The sequence below is a fragment of the Callithrix jacchus genome, chromosome 1 (assembly GCF_049354715.1).
Source record: "Callithrix jacchus isolate 240 chromosome 1, calJac240_pri, whole genome shotgun sequence".
NCBI lineage: Eukaryota > Metazoa > Chordata > Mammalia > Primates > Cebidae > Callithrix > Callithrix jacchus.
The window spans coordinates 95161719-95186823 of NC_133502.1; the positions used below are offsets into that span (position 1 = coordinate 95161719).

Here is a 25105-nt window from a genome sequence, read left to right on the forward strand (position 1 = left end):
GGGACAAAGTTTGCTTTTTCCCTGTTAAATAAAGCCTTTAGGGAAAAATCATTATTTCTGAGTGTGCTGCTTTCTTATTTCTGAGTGATCTCTGCCTCCAGAAGCTCGGATTTATTTACCACTACCATTAGAATGCAAGATACTGATTAAGAAAACATACCAGATTTAAGAATTTTAATTTAAGAACTGGTGTAACATTCTTAATCAGGATATTTAACGTCTTTTTCCTTGGAATCTAAACACATATTCCACTCTTTTCACTGCTTTGCCCAGGCTGGAGTGCAGTGGCACCATCTTGGCTCACTGCAACCTCTGCCTCCCGGGTTCAAGTGATTATCCTGCCTCAGCCTCCCAAGTAGCTGGGACTACAGGCATGCAGCATCATGTCCGGCTAAGTTTGTATTTTTAGTAGAGATGGGGTTCCGCCATGTTGGCCAAGCTGGTCTCAAACTCCTGATCTCAGGTGATCCACCCACCTCGGCCTCCCAAAGTGCTGGGGTTACAGGTGTGAGCCACTGCACCCGGCCGATTTTACCCGTTCTTAAACCTGTCCCACCTTGCTTGCTACAATTTTGTAAAGCTTCTATCTCACTTCTTTTACAACCAGAAGGACTAGTCCAGTCTTTATAAACATACCCACAGGAAATACTGACCACTGAGTATAATAAATTTATATTTTTCGTTTATATTTCTCATTTACTTTACATCCAATAGATAGCTTTTTTTTTTTAACCATTATAAAAACTACTTCAAATGCTCTACATATGTTCACATTAAACACACCATGAGCTTGTTTTGAGGGGAAAAAAAAAGTTTTTAAAGAAACATTTCAAGGGTGGGAAAAAAACTGAACCAAAGGCGGCCAGATTTAGGATTTAGGCCGGGGGCGGTGGCTCATGTCAGTAATCACAGCACTTTGGGAGTCCGAGGTGGGCGGATGATGAGGTCGAGACCATCCTGGACAACATGGTGAAACCCCGTCTCTACTAAAAATACAAAAATTAGCTGGGCGCGGTGGCGCACGCCTGTAGTCCCAGCCACTAGGGAGGCTGAGGCAGTAGAATCACTTGAACCTGGGAGGCAGAGATTGTAGCAAGCGGAGATCACGCCATTGCACTCCAGCCTGGCGACAGAGCAAGGCTCCGTCTGAGGGAAAAAAAAAAAAAGCCTGATATATAAACATTTTAGTTATGGCATTTCAAAATCCCAAATAAACTAGAAAGCTCATTTTTCCTACAAAAATCCATTTTTGCTATTATGACCAAACCCTATCAGGGTCTTGATCCTTTAATTCCAAAACTGACGCAAAGGCTACCAAATGTAGTACAAAATGAGATCGAAAAATCTAAAAACTATCACTTCTACTTCCTTCATCCAGATGGCAAACAACTTTTCCTTCACTTTCCTTTGTCTTCCTTTAATAAATTTAAGAATTTTAATGTTCTTAAAAAGGACTGCTTTCAAGTTCAGAGACCGAAATTGGCACAGTTAGAAAGGGGGTCACCAACACGGTCAAATAGGTACTCGCTCCGCCCCAACACCTCTGGATCTCCTCTTCCCTCCGGCTGGGAAAATAAAGCGGACAAACTCTGAAAAACGCCCAGGATCAACTGTTAAGAGGCCCTGCACCCTCAGTTCAGCATTCCTTCAGGAATGCCCGGACCTGACTGAGGGTTCAGGCAGGTCTCTGACTCTCGGGGAGTGTGTCTTGAGGTCTCCTTTCTCCTCGGTGCCTAGTGAACTAAAAAATAAAATAACAAAATCGGCAGACTGAGAGAACTTTGCAAAGAAACGTGCAGCGTCTTTTCTGAGGCTTAGAAACTCGTTACCCGCGCGGAGGCAAACTCTTCCACTCACTGGGATGTCTTCTAGCTAGCGCCACTCCCAGGCCTCCGGCTGGCTGACCCGGAAGTACTCGGCGGCGGCCGCGGCGGCGGGGGCGCGGTCAAGCCGGCGCACCCGCGCGCGCGCTCCCCGCGGAACTCCCGCCGGCGGCCGGGCTCTTGCGGAGGCGCGCCCGAACCGCAGCGGCCGCCGCCAACATGGCCGAGACCAACGAGGAAGTGGCGGTGCTGGTGCAGCGGGTGGTGAAGGACATCACTAACGCCTTCAGGAGGAACCCGCACATGTGAGTCGCACGCCTCCGCTGCCTCCGAGGGTCGTCGGGAGCGGGCGGGGGCGGGGCCAAGCGTCCAGCTGTCTTCGGGCAGCTGGCGGACCGCGGGTCCTGGCCCACGCGCCCTTCTAGGGAGGAGGCAGAGAGCCGTGTCGGGCGGGATGGTTGTCGGCCGCCGCGGGCCCGGCTTTCCGCTACCGGAACGCGCTCGCGGACGAGTCCCTAGAAGTGACCTCGAAAAATCAAAACGGAACGACTTTCTCCCTCCCCACCTTTTCGTAGGAGTTCACGAAACTCCAAAGACTTCACCCGTAGGTGCACATCCTACCTCTGTTTAAGGTACACGGGCGCACACACAACAATGTGGGTCCGTGTCTGCCTTGTAAACACAACTCTTGAGATTCATCCCGGACGTTGGCAAGAGGGGTTAACCGATCCTCCTATTATTAATGAGCCCCACAGCCCTCAGTTTACTAACTAAAGGTGGTTTGAGGCTGCTTTTGACTTTCGCCTTACTTGCCACTAAATTGTAAAGTGACTCCGATAAAACTGTGTTTTGAAGGTGACTAGAGCGTTCTCCAGAGAAGCTTCTGTGGGCGCAGTGTGGAGTCTGGGATAAAGCAGATGAAACCGCGACACTTTTTAGCATAAGCGGATTTATAGTTACATGGAGCATGTTAACTCATTTTTATCCCAGCACTGCTGCCCTCTTTAACGGGACACTGCAGGACTGACACATGTATCTCTTCCCTTTTACTTGAAGTACTCTGGGAAGATACCACCAGAGTCTACTCTTTGTTACACTTCGCTTTTAATGTAAGGAGTGAAAAAGCTGTTTAGAGAGATCTACATTCCCCAAAGTTGTAGGGAAGAAGCAACAATGTAGCTCCTTCCCATGCCTCTTCCTCCTCAAAGGGAAGAAACAGTATCCAGTTGTTTTGGGAGTTTATTTTTACTTTTATTTTTCAGACTGGAACGCATGCTTTGTTTTGTTGTTAAGTATTCTAACCGGTTCAGCTTTTTTGCCTAAAAAGCTTGCCAGATTTGTATCTTACCAAAGTGTTCTTTTCCTCCAAGCTGATGATTGTAAAAGAGTTAAGAAGCCCTCGGATGTCTTGCTCCCTTGTGGCACACAATTGGAAACGCGCAACTGTGCCTCATTAAGAACAAAACGCTGCTGGCCTCAAAACACACCTGCCACCTCTGACAGCATCCATTTCCATTCCCCTTATGACTGCTGCCTTTTTCAAAATGAGACTGTTTGGAAAGATTTCCTGGCAGTATCCATAGTGGTTGCTGAGCCTTCTAAAGAATGCTTTGATGCCTTGCTGTATATCAGCCTTTCGATTTCTTTTTGAGAATGGGAGCCTTAGTGCGAGTAAGAGACAACCTCAAAATAAATAAATAAAGTTGGACAAAGGAAGAGTATATTTTCTCATCACTGGTATTATTTTTCTAGAAGAAATTACTGCAGAGATTAGAAGTCTAATAAAAAATGGAGTAATCATCTTAGTTTCCCTTCTGTTTTAGACTACTAAAAGAGCATCATTATATTTGAAGACACCAAGATTGAATGTTCATTGGCTTGGCAGGTTAACACAGTACAGTTTGGAACATGTCCCAATTCTTGTGGATCACATTTATGAAAACTCTTGAAGGACTTTAATGCCCCTCCTTAATCCTTTTTCTACTGTAAAGCCTCATTAACATATTCTAAATGTATAATTATAAGAATTTGGGTCATTTGACATATAAAACTGAGATAAGTTGGATATTTGGAATAATGTAAGATTTGTAATATAGGTCTTCAGCGTTTAAATAGCTTATCTCAATGTTTAATACTAGTCATCATTAGTCATTAAAATATAGTCAGCTATATTTTAGTATATATTCCCCACAATAAAACTATCTTCAATAATATTACTATGCATCTTTTTAAGTGCCTTATAATTTGGGCTTTTCAAAATTACCTGCACTTTCTTCCCTTAATTTAGCCCTTTTACTCCCAAAATAAAGAGGCTGTGGTTTTTTTGTTTGTTTTTTGTTTTTTTGTTAAAGGCATTGTTTATCTGTAACGTTTGTATCTAACTTTATTGTATCTAATTACACTTTCAGTATTGTGAGAGTTTTTCATTCTGTTTTCCTTCTCCAAACTCAAGATAGATTGTAATTTTATTAGTCAACATCTTCTTCATTAAATACTATGACTTTGTTTATGTAGAAATATTTAGTCAGAAGGAGTTGATGCAGTGGTGAGATGTGGATTCTGTTACTGTATGATATGAATAGGTACCTTCTCTCAGACTGTTTCCTCTTGATCTTGTGAGGCTGATGAGAACACAGGAGAATCACCTTACACAGTGGTACTTAGTTGCCACTCAATAAATATTAGGCTTACCCTGAATCTCTGTGTTCCTAATCAGAAATGTATTGGCCAAATGATTGGTGAATAAGAAGCACTTTGTAAACTGGATAATACTATACAAATGTTTGTATGGTTGACTATTAGATAATCATATTGGATTCTCTGAAACTGAAAACTTGACCTAGAGTTTAGTATATAGTCAAACTGAAAACTTGACTATATACTAAGTCTTTAACTTAGTATATAGACCCTGTGCTAATGTAGAAGACATCAGTTTACAATGTAAATAGTCATGTTAAAATTATCTTGCCCAGCAAGTTGTTTTTTCTATTAAATATTTATTGAACTCTGTTTATAAGGTGTTGTAGGTACCATCTTTACTGTGTGAAATAGAAGTTTAAAATACAGTTCTTGTACTCAAGGCACTAACAGAAATGTCTGTAATGGTGGAAATTTTCTATGTCTGTGCTGTTCAGTATGGTAGCCACTAACCATTGTAGCTATTGAGCACTTGAAATGTGCCTCATGTGAAGAGGAACTGAATTTTAAATTTTATTTAATTTTAATTGATTTGTACATAGAGGCTCCATGTGCCCAGTGACTGCTGTGTTGCACAGTGCAGGTGTAGATGAAACCTAAGACCTACTGCAAGAACAGTAAATTCACCCCACAAAGTAGTTTATAGTAAAGGTTAGATGTCAGCATGGTGAGCAAGTGCTATGGGAGTCTGATAGAAGTGGAGAGAAGGCTGATTATATCTGGGATAGGGTTCTTAGCGGAGGTGGGTTATTAGCAGAATATTGAAGTCTGGATGGGATTTGTAGTCTCAGAGGGAGCCAGAGACCTTCACAGGGAGCAGTGAATTGACCTAAAGAAGCAAAATGTGACTGAGAAGTTACAGTAGGGCCAGATTATGGAAGTCCTTGACTCTCATTTCTTTCATTCCATTCATACATTCCACAAAAGAGCACCTCTGTTTGTTAGGCACAATGCTGGTCTCTGGGTATACAGGGTTAAAAGCTAGGTGGTTTAATGAACAAACCATACATGGCGCCTGTCCTAATGGTACTTTAAATAGTCAACATACAGATTATGAAAAGAGTCAGAAAAAGTAAGAAGGGTACTTAGAATAATAACAAGGAGGCCTGATATAGATGAGAAGGTCAAGATAGTTCTTTTTGAGGCCATAGCATTTAAGCTGAGTGAGCCATGAGAAGTGAAGAAGAGTTGCTCAGGGATGTATACTTCTAAGGCAATGGGTAGACCTCAGTGAAAATTTTTTAGTAAAGAATAATGAAAGACAGTTTTAGATTGCCTGCAAGGTAAACTGAAGAATAGAAAACCAGAGTCTTCTGGGCTTCTTGTACTTGATTTTTATTTATTTATTTAAATAATAGTGTAGTATCGTTGTAAAAATTTGGGTTTAGATTTTTACAGTCTAAGCTGTCTAACTGAATTTGAATCTTGCCATTTATTACCTGACTAGACTTAGACAAGACTATTCATTTGTAAAATGGGATCAAAATTCCTACTTTATGAGATTATTGTGCAGAATAAAATAATATATATAAAACCTAACCATGCATGGCAAATAACATACGATAAACAGTAGTGATTTGTGTAGCTTTTTCTAAATGAGGTTAGAAATATAATTTCAGTGAAACATGAAGTTGATGGTCTTTGGAATTAATGAGAAAGCCTGTGAGGTTTCTGAAATATCCAAATCACCAGTAGAATTTTAATTATCAATATGCAAGGGTCAGTTCCTTTAGGTATTTTACTAGCTTTCCTTTTTGGTCATGCTGGAAAAAATTCCAGTCCTTTTCGGGGGGTGGGGGAAGAGCAAAACTAAGGTAACTACTGTTTAGATTTTAAATGTTTTTACCATTTCCTGAATCCTTGGACTGTTTCCTGTTTGGTTGCTCCACATTACAGGATTCAGTTTTAGTATTTGGGTACCATCCATCTCTCCCAGAAGGTAAGCTGGTTGATACAACTTTTGTGGATGATAAGTGGCTCTATTCTAGTTGATGGTGTTTCTGAAAAGAACAGACAGGAGAAGCTGTCTAAACATGAGGAACAAAGTCAATATCAGTGTTACATGAACTTTGAACATCATTTGGAAGCCAATGAATGGATCCCCATTGTGAAGTGAGGTGCTCAAAGCAATGTATCATACTGTGTGTGATCTTACGTAAATGTGCTGGTTCATTCCATGTTGCTCTGTCTTTGGAGCAGCCTGTGATGAAGGTAACCTAAATAATGAGCATGATTAGAACTTGATTGCTGTCCCAAACCCTCATGTCTGTAAAAATCTTATGATCTTCTTAGTAATGCAGGTACTTGAACACCTTGTTAAATACCAGGGATGTAAATGGCCAGAAACCTAACAAAGTAAAAGAGTGTAATTTATTGTTAGTGAAAGAATGTAAACATTCCTCTCATAAGACTATTTTGTTAAGAAATAACTAGAAATATGTTTGATATTTATAGCATATTCATTGCAACCATTAAAAAAGATTAAAATTGATTATGTGGGAAAATGTTTAATGTGAATTGCTCAGTTTTTTCCCCCAAAGGATTAAAGAATGTGTTCAATATGATCTCACTTTTTGAAAATACTCAGGGAAAAAAAAGGATGTATACCCAGCTGGGCACAGTGACACCTGTAATCCAAACACTTCGGGAGGCTGAGGTGGGAGGATCACTTGAGGCCAGGAGTTTGAGACCAGTCCGATCAACATAGTAGGACTCCATCTCTACCAAAAAAAAGAAAAAAAGACTTTTAGTTTGTTTTTTTCCTATGTTTTCCAATGTTTCTTGAGTATGGAATTAGAATTTAAATTGCCAGAGAAATAGAAGGAATTGATCTAAATCCTGTTTTGCTCTTCATTCTAGTGTCAAGGGTTTGAGGCTAAATATAAACTTAGCCACTAGCAGTATGACCTTAGGTAATCCTTATAAACCTCACTGAGCTTCAGTTTCCTCATCGGATAAAATGACAGAGGAATGTAGTCCTTTCCAACTTTAAAATGATTCTGGAAAGAATCCCATTGGAAATTGGCTGGAAAAAAGTGGACTGTGACCTAAGGGACGAGGCACAGAAGTCTGAAGTCAAGCACACTGTTATTTGGCATCTTACTGACCTATCGGTCTTTATAAAGTACATGTTATACTTTTTAGGAAGCAGCATAACACTGTATTTTAGGGTTACGTAACTTGACACAGGCTTAAATTATTTGCCTCGGCTTTCCGTTATCTATTAACCAATGAATTCTACTGGTAGACTAAAGGCTCTTAAATAAATTAATGGTACTGTCTTTCATCTTGGTTAACACTTTGTAGTTTTCCACATTCTTCACATGACATTATTTCATTTCCAGAACAAGTGGGGAAGATATTATTCCTGTATTTCAGATGAGGATACTGATGGCAAGTGACTTGTCAAATTTGCATTGCCTGTCAGTAGATAGAATGGAAACTAATTAGAACTCTGGACTTCCAATCAAGTACTTTGTTTCCACACCCTACTACCTCTTTTCATGTGTTTTTTTACCCCTGATGCTTTACATTATCTGTGAGGACTGTTTTTATTCTCCTTACATGAAAATAGCTGCTAGGTTTCTCAGTCATAAAATTTGAAAGCTGGGTAAGATCTAGCCCATTTTACAAATGAGGAAACTGAAGTCTATAGAAACCAAAATGACTTGATATTAATATGTATGCGCATGTGTGTGTGTATGTCTATATATTTCCATCCAGGTGTTGGACACATGCTGTTTTCAGTATACTTTATTAGAAGAAAATCAGAGATAATGTTCTCTTAGAGGGTTAAGAAATGAAAACTATTAATTTGAATATTATCATTGAAGTACAAGGATAATCAGCCTGTCAGGAAGCAGTTATTTGGCACCTGCTAAGTCCAAGCCATTTTTATTTTATAAAGTATTTCTTGAAGGAACAGCCAGTCAAAGCAGCGTGTTTTTCAATTGTGCAGATGGCTCTTTCCTGTAGTTTAGATACCAAATTATTAGTTGGGCATTTTAAGCCCAGTTTAATTAGTGATCAAGACAGGTTTTTACATTGTGAGTTTAACTATAAAAAGTTAAAAATTCCCCCCCAAAACAAACCATACCCAGAAACAGGATTCTTTTATTCTTGTTACTATAACATTTATGTTGTTGACTCTTGCAGTTCTTTGAAGTGTTATAAGTAGGTTATTATAGCTCAGAGAACAGAATTCCCTGAAGTGATCACATTGTGTTTATTATTTAGTCTTACTTAGTTTATTTTTTAATATTCTTCATGTAGTAAAACATAAACATCAGAAAATACTAGAGATTTAGTCATATATTAGTCAAGTATGATATGGCTAGGGGTCATAATGAATTAGATAGATTTCAGGTTAATATCACCAAATAGAGATCCAAAAAATGTATTTTGAAATACTGGGCATTGACCTCAGGTGCTCTTTCAGCATTGTTCATATTCTTCCTACAGGACTTTATTTATATTAAGTGGGTAGCATTTTATTAGGGAAATCGACACAGCTCCCCAGCAAGACTTTAGCTCTTTGAAGTCTGAGACCACTTGCTTTATTCTTTTTGAATTTAGAACCTAACAAAGTACCTAGTACATTGTAGTTCATCAGAAAAATGATAATATTAATATATCAAAACACCTTTGAGTCAACTGAACCAACTGTAAGAACAAAAACCCATAGATCCCACAATCTACTTGAGAGTTAAATTAGCTTGAAAGAATTGTTCATGACTTGCAACCCCTAAGATACCCTTTTTTTTTTTTTGATAAACCCCTGTGTCACTAATGAAGTGATCAGTAGAAAGTAGATTACCTCTAAGCTATCCAGTTTCATTTCGAGGAGGGTTTATTTTAAATCCACAGCCTCCTACCAGTTTGTGATAGTTGCCCAACAAAAAGACAGGGTGTTTCTCATATTCTGTAATTAAACCAGTTTCCCCTTTTTTGGGTTTATCAAACCACTGTGTTCATGGTAAGGGAATGCCAGGGACATAATAGATAATGTCTCACACAAACTCTGAAAACCAGTTCATTATTCTACTTTTTAAAGACATGTTTTAAATATCTATATAGACACTCCAAAAATACTTATTTCAACTGCTCTTACTGTTAAAAAGTTTCTTGTTATTCATTAATTAAACAAAGGATATTCTGTTTCAAAAGGATGCTTTGTGTAGGTAAGAATTATAACTTTATAATTGAAAGGCACCTGAGTGTGTTTTGCAAAAATTTTTTATGTTTGTTTGTTCATTTACTAAATAAGTCAAATGCCCTACATATTGTTTGTTAAATCTCTGTCTTTAATGCAAATTTTCAGCTTAAATTGAGGTGGATTGAGGGATATAGAAGCTACCACAGACGAAAATGATTGAATTCTGAAATGTATTTTGTGTTTTAACATTTATTTGGGTGGTTTTTTAATTCAGGAAAGTATAAAGAAGAAAAAATGGCCCAAAATCTCACTGATAAAGTAACTTTTTTTGTTGTTGTTGTTGTTGATACTTTGTTTCTGGACCACATGCATTTATTAGCAGGCAGGCATAAACACATTTGTTGACATTTAAAAAATAGAAATACATCGAAGTTGCTAGATAATTGAAACTGTATAAAAATAAAATCCTTCCTTAACACCTTTCTCTCTTCAAAAATTTCTTGTTATCCTTCCAAGAAAATTTTTCATGCATCTGTATATCTTCTAAAGAAATTATACAACGGCTTTGTGCTGTACACTGTGTTCAGCATTTTGCTTTTTTTTTTTCATTTAATATATCTTGGCAGCTTTTTTTATATCAACATATGTAGATCTACCTCATTGTTTTTTAATGGCTTGATTATGTGAATGGGCCATATTTATTTTACTAGTCTTGATAAACATTTAGATTGTTTATAGTTTTGTTGCAACATTGCAGTGACCATCTGATTCATATATTTTGGCATAGGATAATTTCTATGGGTGGTTGAATTGCTGGATCAAAGGCTATGTTCATTCAAAATTTTGAAAGACATTTTTAAGTTGCCGTCCAAAGGCAAGACCAGTTTTCACTCCTGTCAACAGAGAGTACAGCATAGTGGTTTACCATAGTCTTGTCACTGTTAACATCTGCCAATCCCAGTAAGTGAGCTAAATAATATTTTTAAGGAAGAAGGAAATATGTGAGGTTTTAAAAATATTCTGAAATTAGAAATATGTTGAAAAGGTTAGTATTCTTATTTTTAATTCTTTTTTTATGTTTTACATATTAAGAGATGAAATTGGCCTGATCCCATGTCCTGAAGCTAGGTATAACCGGAGTCCCATAGTCCTTGTTGAAAACAAACTGGGTGTGGAGAGCTGGTGTGTCAAGTTCCTTTTACCATATGTCCACAACAAGCTCCTTTTGTACAGAACAAGAAAGCAGTGGCTGAACAGAGATGGTGAGTATGAATCATATTTTCTTCCTTTGGTTTTTAGAAGAGGCATGGCATGTAGTAAGTAGAGCCCTTGTCTGAGTGTTTGCATTTCTGGATTTTAGTTCTGGCTCTTCCATTCACTGTCTCAGTAGGTGCTAACCTTTCTGTCAAGTGAGTAGTTGGGACTCACTTAGACAAATTTTACAACCACAGTGATTATATGGAAGGCCTCAAGCACAATTTCAGTGTACTTCTGGTAACCAGAGCAGTTCAAATTTTATCTGTTCATGTATTGCAGTCATAAGAGATTTTATTTGAAGGAAAAAAAAAATCTGAATGTTTCTGAGGAAGACTCTAGTCCCTATAGGCTCAGTCTCTGGTTTCTAATCTTTCAGTATTTTGTAAGCAGCAGAACGCATTTTCAAAGCAGTCCAAATGAGATAATGTAGGCATGATGTTATAGGTATGTTGTGGACCAGCCCAGTGATTTATAGATGTGCCGTTCCACTGCAAGTCCCAATTGAGCTCTGGCCCTTTGTGTCCTGTTCCTGTGCTGAAATGAGCAAAACAAAACTATCCAGCATTCATTTCTTCCATTTCTCTCCAAGAGTTTTTTACTGCATCAGACAATCACTAATCATTCCGTCTGGTCTCTTTTCTTGGTGTTCTGCCATATTAAGCCAACATGTGCACAAATTCTGTTTATTATTGTATGCTCACCTCAGGTATTTTTGGAAGAAGACTCATTTAGGACCATGTCCTTTACTGTTTTTGTAAAGCTTCTTCCCCTTCCCCCATACAGCAGTACCTTCAGAAGTGCTCAATATGCCTGGAGGCTGATTTTTGAATAAGAACTTTGTTTCCTAGAGAATTTTAGTTACCAGTCTGGTAGTTATTACCAAGGGTCTACTCATACCAGATGCTGTTTTGAGTACTGTGGGGGATAAAACGATGAATAACCCTTATTCAAGAAGCTTACAGTTGAGTGACAAACAATCTCTTTGGGGGTGAGAGATGTAGAGAAGAGTGTTGCCAAATGTATGACCTACTGATTTCCTTGAATTTCCCTCAGCGCTATTTGTAACACACTGTCATTAATAGGTTAATAACACTTTTCCCTTTTGAGAGCACAGAAAAGGGCTCTGATTTGAAGGTTTAATGAGCAGTGGTTTCTATTTTCTGTTTGACTGTTTAACTCAGTCCTTTGATATATATTTCCTTATTAGAAGGCTATGCCTAAGTTTAGCCATAGCCCAAGTTTATGGCATAAACTTTAAGGCATGAGATTAGGTGTAAACTTAAAGGTAAGCAAATTTATCTGTTGTTAGACCCTCTTTAATTCTGCATTCCATCACCGTGCTGTAGTTTTCAGTAACACTGAGTTAAAAAGTAACACCATATGACTCCATCAAGTTATTTTTTGCCAGACAAAGCTCTATTGTTTATATTCTGGTGCATGGAAATATATAATCAAACCAATGTATAACTAACTTTAGTTGTGTGATAAAATGATTATCTTATAGAAAGGAAACAATTTTTAAACAGCAAAAGGCTATAGTTGCCCAATTATGTATGCTAGGTCCACCTACCTTCTTCCTATGGTCTTCCAAGTCCTCTCCACTTCTCTGTTTTTGTCCTTCTGGGCACTGTATTGCAGGCCTTGCTGTATCTTCTTACCACATAGTTTTTGTTTTAGTAGGCTCAAGAGGAACCTTGCAGAAGATCAAATGGTTAAGCGCACTCACATGAATAGCTGGCATCTAAACTTTGAATTCGGATGCAATTGATGCATGTGTACAAAAGCAGCTTTTGATTTGATTCTAACCTATATCCTCATGGAAGCAGTTTTCTATTTCACTATTTTGGGGTGGGGGCATGGGGATAGCATAGTTTTGTATGGTATCATGTACCACTCAGGTTATATATTGTATTATCCGTAAATATAAGGAAGTTAATTTGGGATTTGACGAAAAATAAACCTGAAAATGCTGATAATAAAAGAGTATTCTGCAAACTTATGAACTGAAGCAATTAGAGCACAGAGGTGAATCTTACTAAGCAAAACATGTAAAAAATGTTAGGAAAAAGCAGCTATTTCACGAAAATGCTACACCTTTAAAACTTTGTTATAGGGAATATACATATTAGAAGACCCAAGGGAAGAAAGCTGAAAGTTTATGGGACGGTTTTCGAATGTTTGTGTGACTAATCATGCCAGAATCCTAGGCATCCACCTAAAAATGTATTCTGTAACTGAAGGTGACTTTTACTCCTGAGATAGATTTTTTCCTTCATAACCAAACTAAATTCTTGTTTTCATTAACCTGTTAAATTCCTTAGGTGTTTAGAAATTATTCCTGTTTAGTTAGAGATTGATTTTTTTTTTAAGTCTGCAGTAGTAATACATTTGGTTTGGGAGAGAACCGATTCTATAATTCTGATGTTTGAGAAAACCATAACAGATACAAGAAGCAGGAGGAAAGACCACAGCATTGGAGTTCTTTCAGACAGAGCTCTCTTGCACAGTCTCTTCAGGTGTGCCCTCCTGCCATCTGTTCTTGCTCCTGTCTTTTTTGCAACCCCTACTTAGTCTATAACTGAGCTCTCTCTTTAAAAGCCATCTTCTGCTCTCCATTTCTTTGGCTGACCAGGCCTTCATTATTTCTCACCCAGACAAATGTTATTATCTTATGGTCTACCCCATTTCCAGGCTCTTTTGTGACCCATGTCCATCATGCCAGTAGCCAGTCATTTCAGACACGCTGAAACAGTTTGACAGATATTTTTCTGAAATACGTTTTGTGCTCATCTTATTTCATGATACCCACAGGGTCAACGTAGAGTTGAAACTCGTTAATATGATATCAAGGACTTTCACAGTCTGTTCCCAGTCTTCCCTCCACTTTATATTCAGCATCAGAGGTTGCAGATTCTCACCCCCCAGGATGAAGCTTATCCAGATACATTTTGGTATGGCTTGTATACTGTGTTAAAAATTGCTTTTTATTAGTTGGATAAATCTGATTTCTGTCTTTATTTGAAAAATCAGAAGACCGTTCCAGTTTATCATAGCCTTTTCTTTTTTTTTTTTTTTTTTTTGAGACGGAGTTTCGCTCTTGTTACCCAGGCTGGAGTGCAATGGCGCAATCTCGGCTCACCGCAACCTCCGCCTCCTAGGTTCAGGCAATTCTCCTGCCTCAGCCTCCCGAGTAGCTGGGATTACAGGCACGCACCACCGTGCCCAGCTAATTTTTTGTATTTTTAGTAGAGACGGGGTTTCACCATGTTGACCAGGATGGTCCCGATCTGCTGACTTTGTGATCCACCCGCTTCGGCCTCCCAAAGTGCTGGGATTACAGGCTTGAGCCACCGCGCCCGGCCCTATCATAGCTTTTTCAAGCCCTTGAGATACTGTGGCAGAGTGTCAGTTGACGCTTCTTCTCAAATTTCCTTTGCTGCTTTTTTGACATTCATTTGAACCCTAGAAGCATTTACATTAGCATCCATTTGATACATATGTTCATTGCGGCCACAAGCAGCATTCTTCCATTCTTTGACTTTGTGTATACTACTGCCTTATTCCATGCCTTTGCCGAGGCCAGGCTCCTGTCTTAATGTGGCATTAGTGTGGTTGCCAGCACATGCATGTGCATACACATACACACATTTAACACTGTGAAGCCTTTTTGGCTACTTCAAGAAGTAATAATGATTCACTTCTCTGTTGTGGGAGTCCTTTATTTAGATGGCTTGCATAATAGTATCCCTTGTCACACAGTATTTTAGCTGACTAAACAACCTTTTCCCTGGCTGGAATGTGAGTTTATCAGGAAAAGGGATTATGGCTCATCTTTGTTTACTGAGCACCTTTATGTGTTCAACAGACATTTGTCAAATGAGTAACAAGAGTTGGTAAGCAAGAGTTTTTAGCTTAGTCTAGCTATTGATTCAGTGACTGTGTACAATAATAAACAAGTCCTCTCTGGTGTTTACCATATAGCTTTACCTCAAGCCTCACTTCTTGTGGTAACCTGAGTATATTTTGGAGGAAAATAATAACTGATTCAAGTTGACCTTGGATTTATTTCTAGATGCATGAAAACCTTTCTCTGTTAGAGTCAGTTGTCAAATCCAGTGACCATTACCAGGTGACTGCTGGCCTTGGCCATTTCTAGAATGCAGTGCAGCAAGAAAAGCTTATTGGATTTTTCTCCAACTTTTGTAGCATCCTTTTATCTTTTCCTTGTTATAGGTGAAATTTAGCTACTTTTCTATGTATAATGTGCCTGATTCATTTTCTCCCTGTGACATGGTGATGGATTAGTCATGTATTGTAATGTGTGTAACAAAGGAACATACATTTATTTGTTGGTATGGGTGAAACTTCAGAGGAAATTTATATCATTGATGAAATTGAGAGAGTGAAATAGTTACAACTATTGATTATACATTTTCTTCTTTAGGTCTTTGGTTCAGTCCTGACTTACAGAAGGCAAAGTAATTGCCTGTAGTATGGTAGAGTGAAAGAACATCTGCTTTGCAGGACGGCAGACCCGAATTTAAATCAAACTCGTCAGCACACTGAAGTCACTTTGCAATGACTTAGCAAATTACTTAACCTCTTTCTTTGTGTTTCCACACCAAAAGAAGGAAATACTAATCAAGACCTCAAAGGGTTGTTGTGAGGATCTGATTCCTTAATTATGTCCAATACTTCTAATCTAGTTACTTCTAGTCCTTTCTCATTTCTGTCATTGCAATTTACCCCTACCTTTTAAATCAAACTGGAATACTTATTGAAGAAAGTCTTGTCTGAACCTCGGTCCTGAATGAGGAAGATTTAGCAGTTTGTGAAAGAGAGAAGAGAAGGGCCTGTGGTTTTATGTGTTACTAGGTACCACTGATGATGGTCAAGGCTGTTGATATTTTAAATCCCAAGTCAGAAAGTATCTCTCTTCTCAGTAGTCATTGCTTAGCCAGCTTAGGAGGTTCTTTTGCTCCCTCTGGAGACATCCAGTCCTAATATCATTTGTGTAACTGGACTGGGAAATACAGGCTTTGTAACAGGAATTACCATTAAGTGCTTATTATATGTCAGACTGTACTAACACTTCAAGGGTTTTAATCATATAAAATCCCCATCTTACATATGAGGAGAACACTAAGGCCTAGAGAGATTAAGTGATTTGCCCAAGAATTCCCAGTAAGTGATGGAGCTGGGCCCTGTCTGAACCCAATAGCTGTTGTTGCTCTCTTAGGGAGAGACCTACTAGTAGAGGAAACGTTGCATTGATAAGCCTTCTTCTGTCTTCACATAGCCATAAAATGAAAAGCAGGGACTTAAGTATTTCCTGTGTTTGTTAGTTTTTGCTTTGTGCTGCTGTACTGAGGTGCCATGGAGGATGGACTTCTTGTCTTCACTTACAATGGAGGGAGGAGGAGAATGTGTTAGAAGTACAAACAAATAGCAATTACCATTGGTCAGACATTTTCTTTACTGTAGAAAGAGAGATTCCAAGGGACTAAACAAATTTACCTAGGTAAAATAATCACTTTTTGGAAAATTGTAGATATCAAAAGAAATTTCAGAGGCTTTTCCATCATTTACAAACCTCTCTATGTAACTACTTGACTATGAAGGGTTTTTTGTTATTGCTGCCTGTTTTATGAGTTTGGAAATTTAGACAGTTTTACTAAGGGAACAACCTATTCTTTGTTCCGGACTTCCTTATTTATGTTGAAAATATTCATTTCTTGGTCAGTCAATAGTGATGACGTTTTGGTGAACAAAATTTACTGAATACTCACTGTGTGTCAAAAAACTGTAGAGATGTAGAATGAATTTCATTGCTCACAACACTGTGAGGTTGAGGTTATTATCCTTGTGTCACTGAGGTTCCAACAGGTTAGGTTATGTAGGTAGCAAGTGGAGACGCTGGGATTCAAACCTAGGTAGTATGGCTTTAAGGAAGGCCTATCCTCTTACCACTCCTCTGTGCTGCGGTACTGTGGGGCAGGGACTGTGCTTACTCTTCTTCATCCAGCTCAGTACCTGGCTTATTGTAGATGCTTACAAAATTTGTTGAGTGAATGAATAATTTGAAGATGTATTAGGGAAGACCTGCGTACAAAAAATATATGGTCCAATTAAGAGGATATTTATATAAGTAACAAAAGTAAGATACACATAAAACAGAGATGAGGCCAGGTGCAGTGGCTCACGCCTATAAATCCAGCACTATGGGAGGCTGAGGCGGGTGGATCACCTGAGCTCAGGAGTTCCAGACCACCCTGGAGAACATGGTAAAACCCTGTCTATACTAAAATACAAAAAATTAGCCAGGAATGGTGGCATGTACCTGTAGTTCCAGCTACTAGGAAGTCTGAGGCACGAGAATTGCTTGAGCCTGGGAGGCAGAGGTTGCAGTGAGCCAAGATCACACCACTACACTCCAACTTGGGCTACAGAATGAGACTCCATCTCAAAGGAAAAAAAAAACAAAAAAGATTTTTTTCCAGTTAGGTAGGTTAGGAAAGTCTTTGAAATTTGTTTGGTTAAATATTAGGAGATGGGAAGACATGAGGCAGAAAGAATAGCAAGCAGGTGAATCTGAATTATGTTCAGAGAAGACAAGGTAGGCAGGTAGGAGGTGTGTTCATAGGTTAGTGGAGTTTGACTCAGGTGGAATGTAGTGCGTAAAGGAAAGTAAAGGAAGTCCAGGCTGATCAGGAGATTGGGACCAGGTTTCAGAGGCTTCATTTCCTGGTTTATTTTACCAGTACCTTGTGTTGTAGTCATGCTCTGGTATCCATAATCTGTTGGAGAACAGACTACATGTGAAAAGTTCCATGCATTTTTATATTTGCTCATACTTTTTCCAGTATGGTAAGGTAGTACCATGACCCCTTTATTTGTTTATAGTCTTTCATTTATAATTCCAGGGAGAATGAATTGCAGCTTCTTTGGTGGGCCCCAAAATGTGATATATGTTCGACTTAATAATTATTTTGCCTTATATACTATTTGTTTATATAGTCTCTCCAACTTGAGGATAACCTGGAGACAAAATGAAGTCTTATTTATCATTACATTCATTCTCTCAGTCCTAAGGGCCTACTTTAATATTTGCCCAGAGTCAATACTTGGAATAGTTGTGGAATTAAATGAATAGTGATATAGAATATATTTCTTTTTCTTGATAAACATTAAATTAGTGCCAAAAAGTACTAACAGTAAAAAAAAAAATGAAGAGGTTAATTATTCTTCATAAGCATTTTGTATTGTAATGCATGTAATGACCTGGAGGTCAAAATAAATGTGTGCTGATCCAACTGTTGTAAATTTGAATCGAATATTCGAATATGCTCATAAGTAATGAAATCATGGGCCCCAAATAAGTGTTAATTTCCTGTTAAGATAGCATAAAATAATTGATTTTGTTGTTAACTAGAATATTTTTAAATGACTGTTGGATATATTCATGTGTATTTGCTCTTAAATTTTAAAAAATTTATATTTTACTTAAACACTGAAAATGTCCCCATTATTGTAGGCAGACATTTTGTTTGCAGTAGAGTTGACTTGTTGGAAACAATTTTGATGTTGACTTGGCCACAGTGCTAATTGAGTGACCATGGGCCGATTGTTTAAATTGAAAATTTCAGTTTCCCTATCTGTAAAGTGGGATAAGAATATTTTGGATTGTTATTGTGAGAATATAGTGAAATATTATAAAATGAAGTGCTTACTACCATGCCTCATACACAGTAATGCTAAATAAATGATAATAATTATTTTTATTATTTTATTCCATGGCATTTAATAAGAGCTTGGTAGGGTTACATTAATTTCATGCTGTGCCCCTAGATTGATAATCTTAATCCTAGAATTCTTTTCAGTTTTAGTAAGACAAAGACAATGTGTCTAAACTTTATTAATTTTGTTCTTTTAAATACAGGCTTATGGCGCTTCTTTGAATATATAGGAATTGTCAAGACCATGATAAATAAATAGCTAATGGATGTGAATAGCCAGTTCATAAGATGAACTATATGTGGTAAACAATGAAAATGTTCATATTAACAAATATAAATTAAAATAAATGAATTTTTTTTTATCTGTCACATTCATTTTAAAATATATATATAGGTCAGTTATAGGGACATAAGTACACTCATGTTTCTTTTGGCAATATAAATAGATACAGCCCATTTGAAGGACAATTTGGAAATGCTTAGTAGGAGTCATACTGATTTTTATATTGTTTTGACATAGTAGTTCTGCTTCAGGAAATATATTCCAAGGAAATAGTCTACAAGACAAAAAATGTGTTTACAAATGTTTAGAGTAGTATTATTTATAACATTAAAAACAAAGAGAAAACAGCCTAAAGAGCAAGGTAATTGATCACATATTGGACTAAACACATACTGTATAGGAGAATGCATATGATATAATACTTAGTGAAAAAATGGAACAAAGTTGTGCATTTATCATTGCTATACCTATGTAAAAATATGTGCAAGAAAGGATAATTTTTGCAGGAGAATCTAAATGAATTATGTTAAGTAGGTTGGATTCGGAGTCATTTTTTTTCCTTTTGAAAATTTGCATTCGCAGTCAATACTTGAGATATTTGTGGAATTAAATGAATAGTGACATAGAAATTGTGTTTCTTGGCCAGGCGCGGTGGCTCACACATGTAATCTCAGCAGTTTGGGAGGCTGAGGTGGGTGGATCACAAGGTCAGGGGATCGAGACCATCCTGGCCAACATGGTGAAACCCCCTGTCTACTGAAAAATACAAAAAAATTAGCTGGGCATAGTGGTGCATGCCTGTAGTCCCAGCTACTCCGGAGGCTGACGCAGGAGAATTGCTTGAACCCAGGAGGCAGAGATTGCAGTTAGCCTAGATTGCGCCACTGCACTACAGCCTGGGCAACAGCATGAGACTCTGTCTCAAAAAAAAAAAAAAAGAAAGAAAGAAAAGAAATTGTGTTTCTTCCCTTGGTAAAATATTTAATTAGTACCAAAAAGTACTAAAAAAAAAAGTGAAGAGATTAGACTATTATTTATAGGCATATCCTAAAACTGTTTGCGTCAGCTTTTAAGAGAGTTACACTTATCATAAGTAGAAGGTCTTTAGGATAATCTTCAGATCCCTGACATCTTAGAAGAGGGTATTTATCATTAAAGTTAGTATGACATGAGATATATATTAGTATAATGTGACAGAGAGAAAGAGATCCTTAAAAGAATGAGAAGCCAAGCTTTAAAGGTAGGACTATTTGTTTTTAATATGACTTCTCTTTATTTTAGAATTGATAGATGTCACATGCACCCTGCTGCTTCTAAACCCAGACTTTACCACTGCATGGAACGTGAGGTATGTCATTTTCATCAGTGATATAATAAAGTTCGTCCAAATTTCTGAAGACATACAACCTCATAAGTTGTTAGCTTTTGAAAACGAAATATAAACCGTCTTACACTTACTTCTACCTATTTGTTATATCTGTGACAATTCTAAACATGCATTTTGCCTCTTTTTGCATGGTGATGTCTCATCTCCATAAACTTTCTTCCCTGAAATATAAATTGTCCTGTCAAACAGTTACAGTATACTGTTTGATACATTTTTTTATTTTCCTTCCTTTTTCGAGGTGGGAGGGTAATGGGCAATTGCCACAATTGGTTGGATTGTAAGGCATATAACATTATATCATTGGTTTTTGAGGTGCACTGCAGAGTAGTGGAAAGTGTATAGGGGGAGAAAGAAGGGAGTAATGCTTGACTCTGGCTTTTTCCTGAGCAACTGAAAAGATGGTGTTTCCATTTACTGAAATGGCAATGTCTGGAAGAGAAGCAGATTTAGGTACGGGGTGCTTGTTATAGGTCAAGAATTCAGATTGGCACGTGTTAGGTTTGTGTCCAAGTAGTTGTATATGAATTTAAAGTTCAGGAAAAAGGTCTGGACCAGGTGTTAACTTGGGAATTACTAACATATAGATGGTTTTAAAGCCATGAAACTGTTTTAAGATCCCTACAAGAGTGGGCATAGCTAGAGACAAGAACCAGTCTAAAGACTGAGCCCTGAGACATTCTAGTTTTCTAGGGTTATACAATCCAGTAAAGTAGTCACTAGTCACATGTGGCTATTGAGCCTTTGAAATGTGATTAGTGTCAACTGAGATGTGCTGCAAGTGGTAAACTGTACATCATATTTTGAAGACCAAGTAGCAACAACTGGAAATATTAATAATTTTTATATTGATTACTTGTTGAAATTTTAATAGTTTGGAAATATTGAATTAAATATATTTATACTTGTGTTTAATGTATCTGTTAGAACATTTTGAATCATATATGACTCGCATTTGTGACTCACATTTCTATTGGACAGCATGGTTCTAGCATTTACAAGATGAGGAAGAATCAGCAAAGGAGACTAGGAAGGTACTATGAACTTAAAATTCATATTTTTTTTTTAAGGGTAGGGACCATGTCTTTTTTTTTTTTTTCCTTTGTTTCCTTAGCAGCTAACTCTAGTGCCTGTACATAATAGATAATGCAGTTTGCAAATTGGGCACCGAAATAAAATTCAGTGAAAAAAAATCAGAGTAATAGCAAAGTAGGAATGCCATTTTTATTCACGTTCTCACATTCCTCACCAATAGAATTAAAAAATCCTTCAATAAAAAAATCTCACTAGCATAGCATATATGCATATATATATATATATATATATATATATGTATACTCACACACATACACACACACACACACATACCTGTATACATATGTATATACACACATTGTATATTCTATAAGCCAGTTGAACATAGGAGAAAAAAATCCTAGTCTTAAAATTCATGGAACTTAGTTCTGTTTCATCAGTTAAGTAGCAGCTGGCTTTGAGTATAACCTTTAATTTCTCAACGGTTTCTTTATCTGTGAAATCAAAGATGTGAATTAGGTGAATTTCTTAATGATTTAAATTTTAAAAAATTATGTGTGGTTTGGTCTTATGAAGGGAAATTGCTCTATAAATTTAACTTCAGGGGTGTTTGTGGCAGTTAATCTTGAAGTTATTCTAGTTAGATGACTAGTAAGGTTTTTTGCTAGATGAGCAGAAAGGGAATCTTAATTAAAAAAAAATCTTTCGTGGATATGTGTTCTAATAAATTTTAATTTATATTAGTAAGATTGGTTGACGTATAAAGACATAGAGTCATAGGTACGTTTTGAGCAACAAACTACCAACTTCAAAGTAAACTTCTCTAACCCTGTAAGGTCTCTTACATATCAAATACACAGCACTTTATTTTTAATTGTTAGTGGATCTCTTCTGTACTAAACCTGGAAGGCATTGAGTGATGTTTTACTGCATTTTTCAAACTGCTAAAAGATGATGCAGTAGACCTCTAGTTCAATGAGTGGGTATTGCAGTCATAGGGGAAAGAAATAGAGGCAAAAATAAGTTTTTGAGCTGATCTTGTATGATTACACTGAGTGTTGCACATAATTTAAAATTTCAACTTTTTTTTTTAACGAAAAAAGACTGCTACTTTTTTTTTTTGCTTTGAAAATTGTTGAATTACCTGATGAAAGAGGTTGATTTCTGTAATCCCAGCCTTTTGAGAGGCCAAGGCAGGCGGATCACGAGGTCAAGAGATCGAGACCATTCTGGCAAACATGGTGAAACCCCCGTCTCTACTAAAAATACAAAAAATTAGCTGGGCATGGTGGCATGCTCCTTTATTCCTAGCTATTCAGGAAGCTAAGGCAAGAGAATCGCTTAAATCTAGGAGGTGGAAGTTGCAATGAGCTGAGATTGCTTCACTGCACACTGCCTGGTGACAGAGTGACACTCCATCTCAAAAAAAAAAAAAAAAGAGGTTGACTTAGTAATAACGTCCTATTTTCTTCATTATTCTATGTTCTTAGAGTAAGCAAAACACCTTTGAGTAACTAGAATAGTTGATGCCAAACTCCAGTGATTCATGTTCTATACTCATAGCCTACTGATTTAAATTGGTAACTTTATTTTATGCAGATTTGATGTTTGGTTCTGACATTTTGAGCTAAGAAACCTTGAACAAGATACTGAACTTCTCCAGGATTCAATTTCCTCATCTGTAAAATTGAGATATTAGGTTGACCCATATGAAATTGTTTTTTGGTAGATAAAAAACAATTTAATTATAGCATCCACACTGTGGCTTCTAATACCATTCTTTAATGATGTTAGAAATGGCTGATTCTAGGACCAGGACAACAAGTATACAAAATGAGCCTGGAGCATCTTATAGAACCAGAAAGTAAGGACGTGCTCAAAAATATATGGTGGGAATATGTGAAAAGGATACAGGGAGCAACTGAAAGAGCTTTCAGTGGCCATAGCTGGAATTATGTGAGCAACAAAACAAATAACATAATACTGGATTATAAAATGGCTATCCATGAGCCCAATGAAATGAATGAATGAATATATAAATAGGAGGCAACAGACAAATGTCCTGTTAATTTATCTAGCTAACCCCCCCCAGAGCATAACTCTGTGTTTTTTAAGGGTGGGCTGTGCACTGAATCAAAAAATTAGTGACTTTCTTCTAAAAGAGTTAATGAAGAAACCTGACCTCAGCCAGGTAATCCAGGTTGACATCGACAATGATAAGTCATGTTGATAGCACGTGTCTCGATAAGATGCAGTGAAAATGTCACTTTACCTCTTTGGTCTTCCTCTCCAAAATCCATAATTCCAGTTTAATGATGAGAAAAACATTATACAGAATACCTGACCCAGTATTTTCAAAACTCTCAAAGCCATCAAAACCAAGGCAAATTTGAGGAGCCAAGAGGAGCATAAGGAGACATAACAACCAAACATAAGGGATCCTGGAGGGAACCTCAGAATAGAAAAAGGATGTTTGGTAAAAACAAAGGAGTTCCAAATGAAGTATGGACTTCTAATGAAAATATTTCAGCAGTGTTTCATAATTTTGACAAAGGTACCATGGTAATATAAGATGTTAACAGCAGAGAAACTAGGTACAGAGCAAATGGGAATTTATTGTATTATCCTTACAGCTTGTCTATGAATCCAAACTATTATAAAATAAGTTTATTTTAAAAAAAGATTGAGTATCAGCAATTTTATACAGCTCAATGATACTATTTACCTTGCAGGGTTGTTGTAAGAAATTACATAACATATGTAAATCACTTTACACAATGGAAATGTTCAATAGATGGTAGTTTTTATGAGGATGGCTATTATTATTGTTATTTCAGACAGAATAACTGAAGATTGAGAAAAAATGAGTTTTATTCAAACACCTTACGTACCTCATTGACATCAGTGACTTTGTCATCACAAGAGCTAGCTGTTTTTAGTTGCACAGTTTTCCAGAGCCCATCAAATTATATCTAAATTGTTTGAGCTATAGCACTTTTTTAATCCATGTATAAGTAGAAATTGTATCGCAAGCCAGATTCCTATTTGAATACATTAGAGCAGTTGATTTGTTAAAAATGTAGCTCAATGACCAGGTGTGGTGGCTCACATCTGTAATCCTAGCAATTTGGGAGGCCAAGATGGGTGAATTGCTTGAGCTCAGGAGTTTGAGACCAGCCTGGGCAACATGGTGAGACCCCATCTCCACCAAAACTACAAAAAATTAACTAGATGTGGTGGTGTGTGCCTGTAATCCCAGCTACTTGGGAGACTGAGGCAAAAGGATTGCTTGAGCCCAGGAGGCGGAGGTTTCAGTGAGTCAAGATTTTGCTACTGTACTCCAGCCTGGGCAAGAGAGCAAGAGACCCCATTTCAAAAAAAAAAAAAAAAAAAAAGTAGCGCTAGGTTATGCGATTGTTATAATTTTACCACCTATCATATCTTCTTAAAGTGATTTTTGAAAAACTTGTTTTCAGCAATATCCAACACCTAAAAATGTTCAGTACTACCCCAGCAAAGTTTATTACATTGATATTAAAATTTTGCTTGATTCCATCAGGTGATATTTTTCAGTGTCTATGTATTAACATTGATTGAGGTTGTTTCAAGCTAAGATGTCCTCCCAAAAATACTGCTTAGTTCAAAATATTAACAGAGTGTCCATATTTTTTTCTTTTTCTTCTTTAAAAATTCTGTGCTTCAGTGGTTGCAAAAAGAGAGTGCTCATAATTTTAG

General features: G+C 37.3%; 1 protein-coding gene and 1 long non-coding RNA gene across 16 annotated transcripts in view; one reads left to right on the top strand and one right to left on the bottom strand.

The window, feature by feature from the left end:
- Nucleotides 1–1913, bottom strand: part of LOC103792869 (uncharacterized) — a 40870-nt gene extending 38957 nt beyond the window's left edge. For 5 of the 8 annotated variants that reach the window (XR_013533043.1, XR_013533039.1, XR_013533045.1 and 2 more), the window contains exon 1: nucleotides 1858–1913. This is a non-coding gene — a long non-coding RNA (uncharacterized LOC103792869). Of the gene's footprint in view, nucleotides 1–1829 lie in introns of all 8 variants that reach the window. The other 3 variants (XR_013533038.1, XR_013533041.1, XR_013533042.1) reach the window with 1 other exon arrangement.
- A 113-nt stretch (nucleotides 1914–2026) lies between these two features.
- PTAR1 (protein prenyltransferase alpha subunit repeat containing 1) overlaps nucleotides 2027–25105 on the top strand; it is a 50638-nt gene continuing 27559 nt past the window's right edge. For 3 of the 8 annotated variants that reach the window (XM_008995838.5, XM_002742871.6, XM_008995847.5), the window contains exons 1-3: nucleotides 2027–2128; nucleotides 10768–10937; nucleotides 20233–20299. In XM_008995838.5, the coding sequence (XP_008994086.1) occupies nucleotides 2043–2128; nucleotides 10768–10937; nucleotides 20233–20299 (323 nt within the window). In that variant the 5' untranslated portion in view covers nucleotides 2027–2042. Of the gene's footprint in view, nucleotides 2129–10767; nucleotides 10938–20232; nucleotides 20300–21316; nucleotides 21370–25105 lie in introns of all 8 variants that reach the window. The other 5 variants (XM_078366939.1, XM_078366947.1, XM_078366941.1 and 2 more) reach the window with 3 other exon arrangements.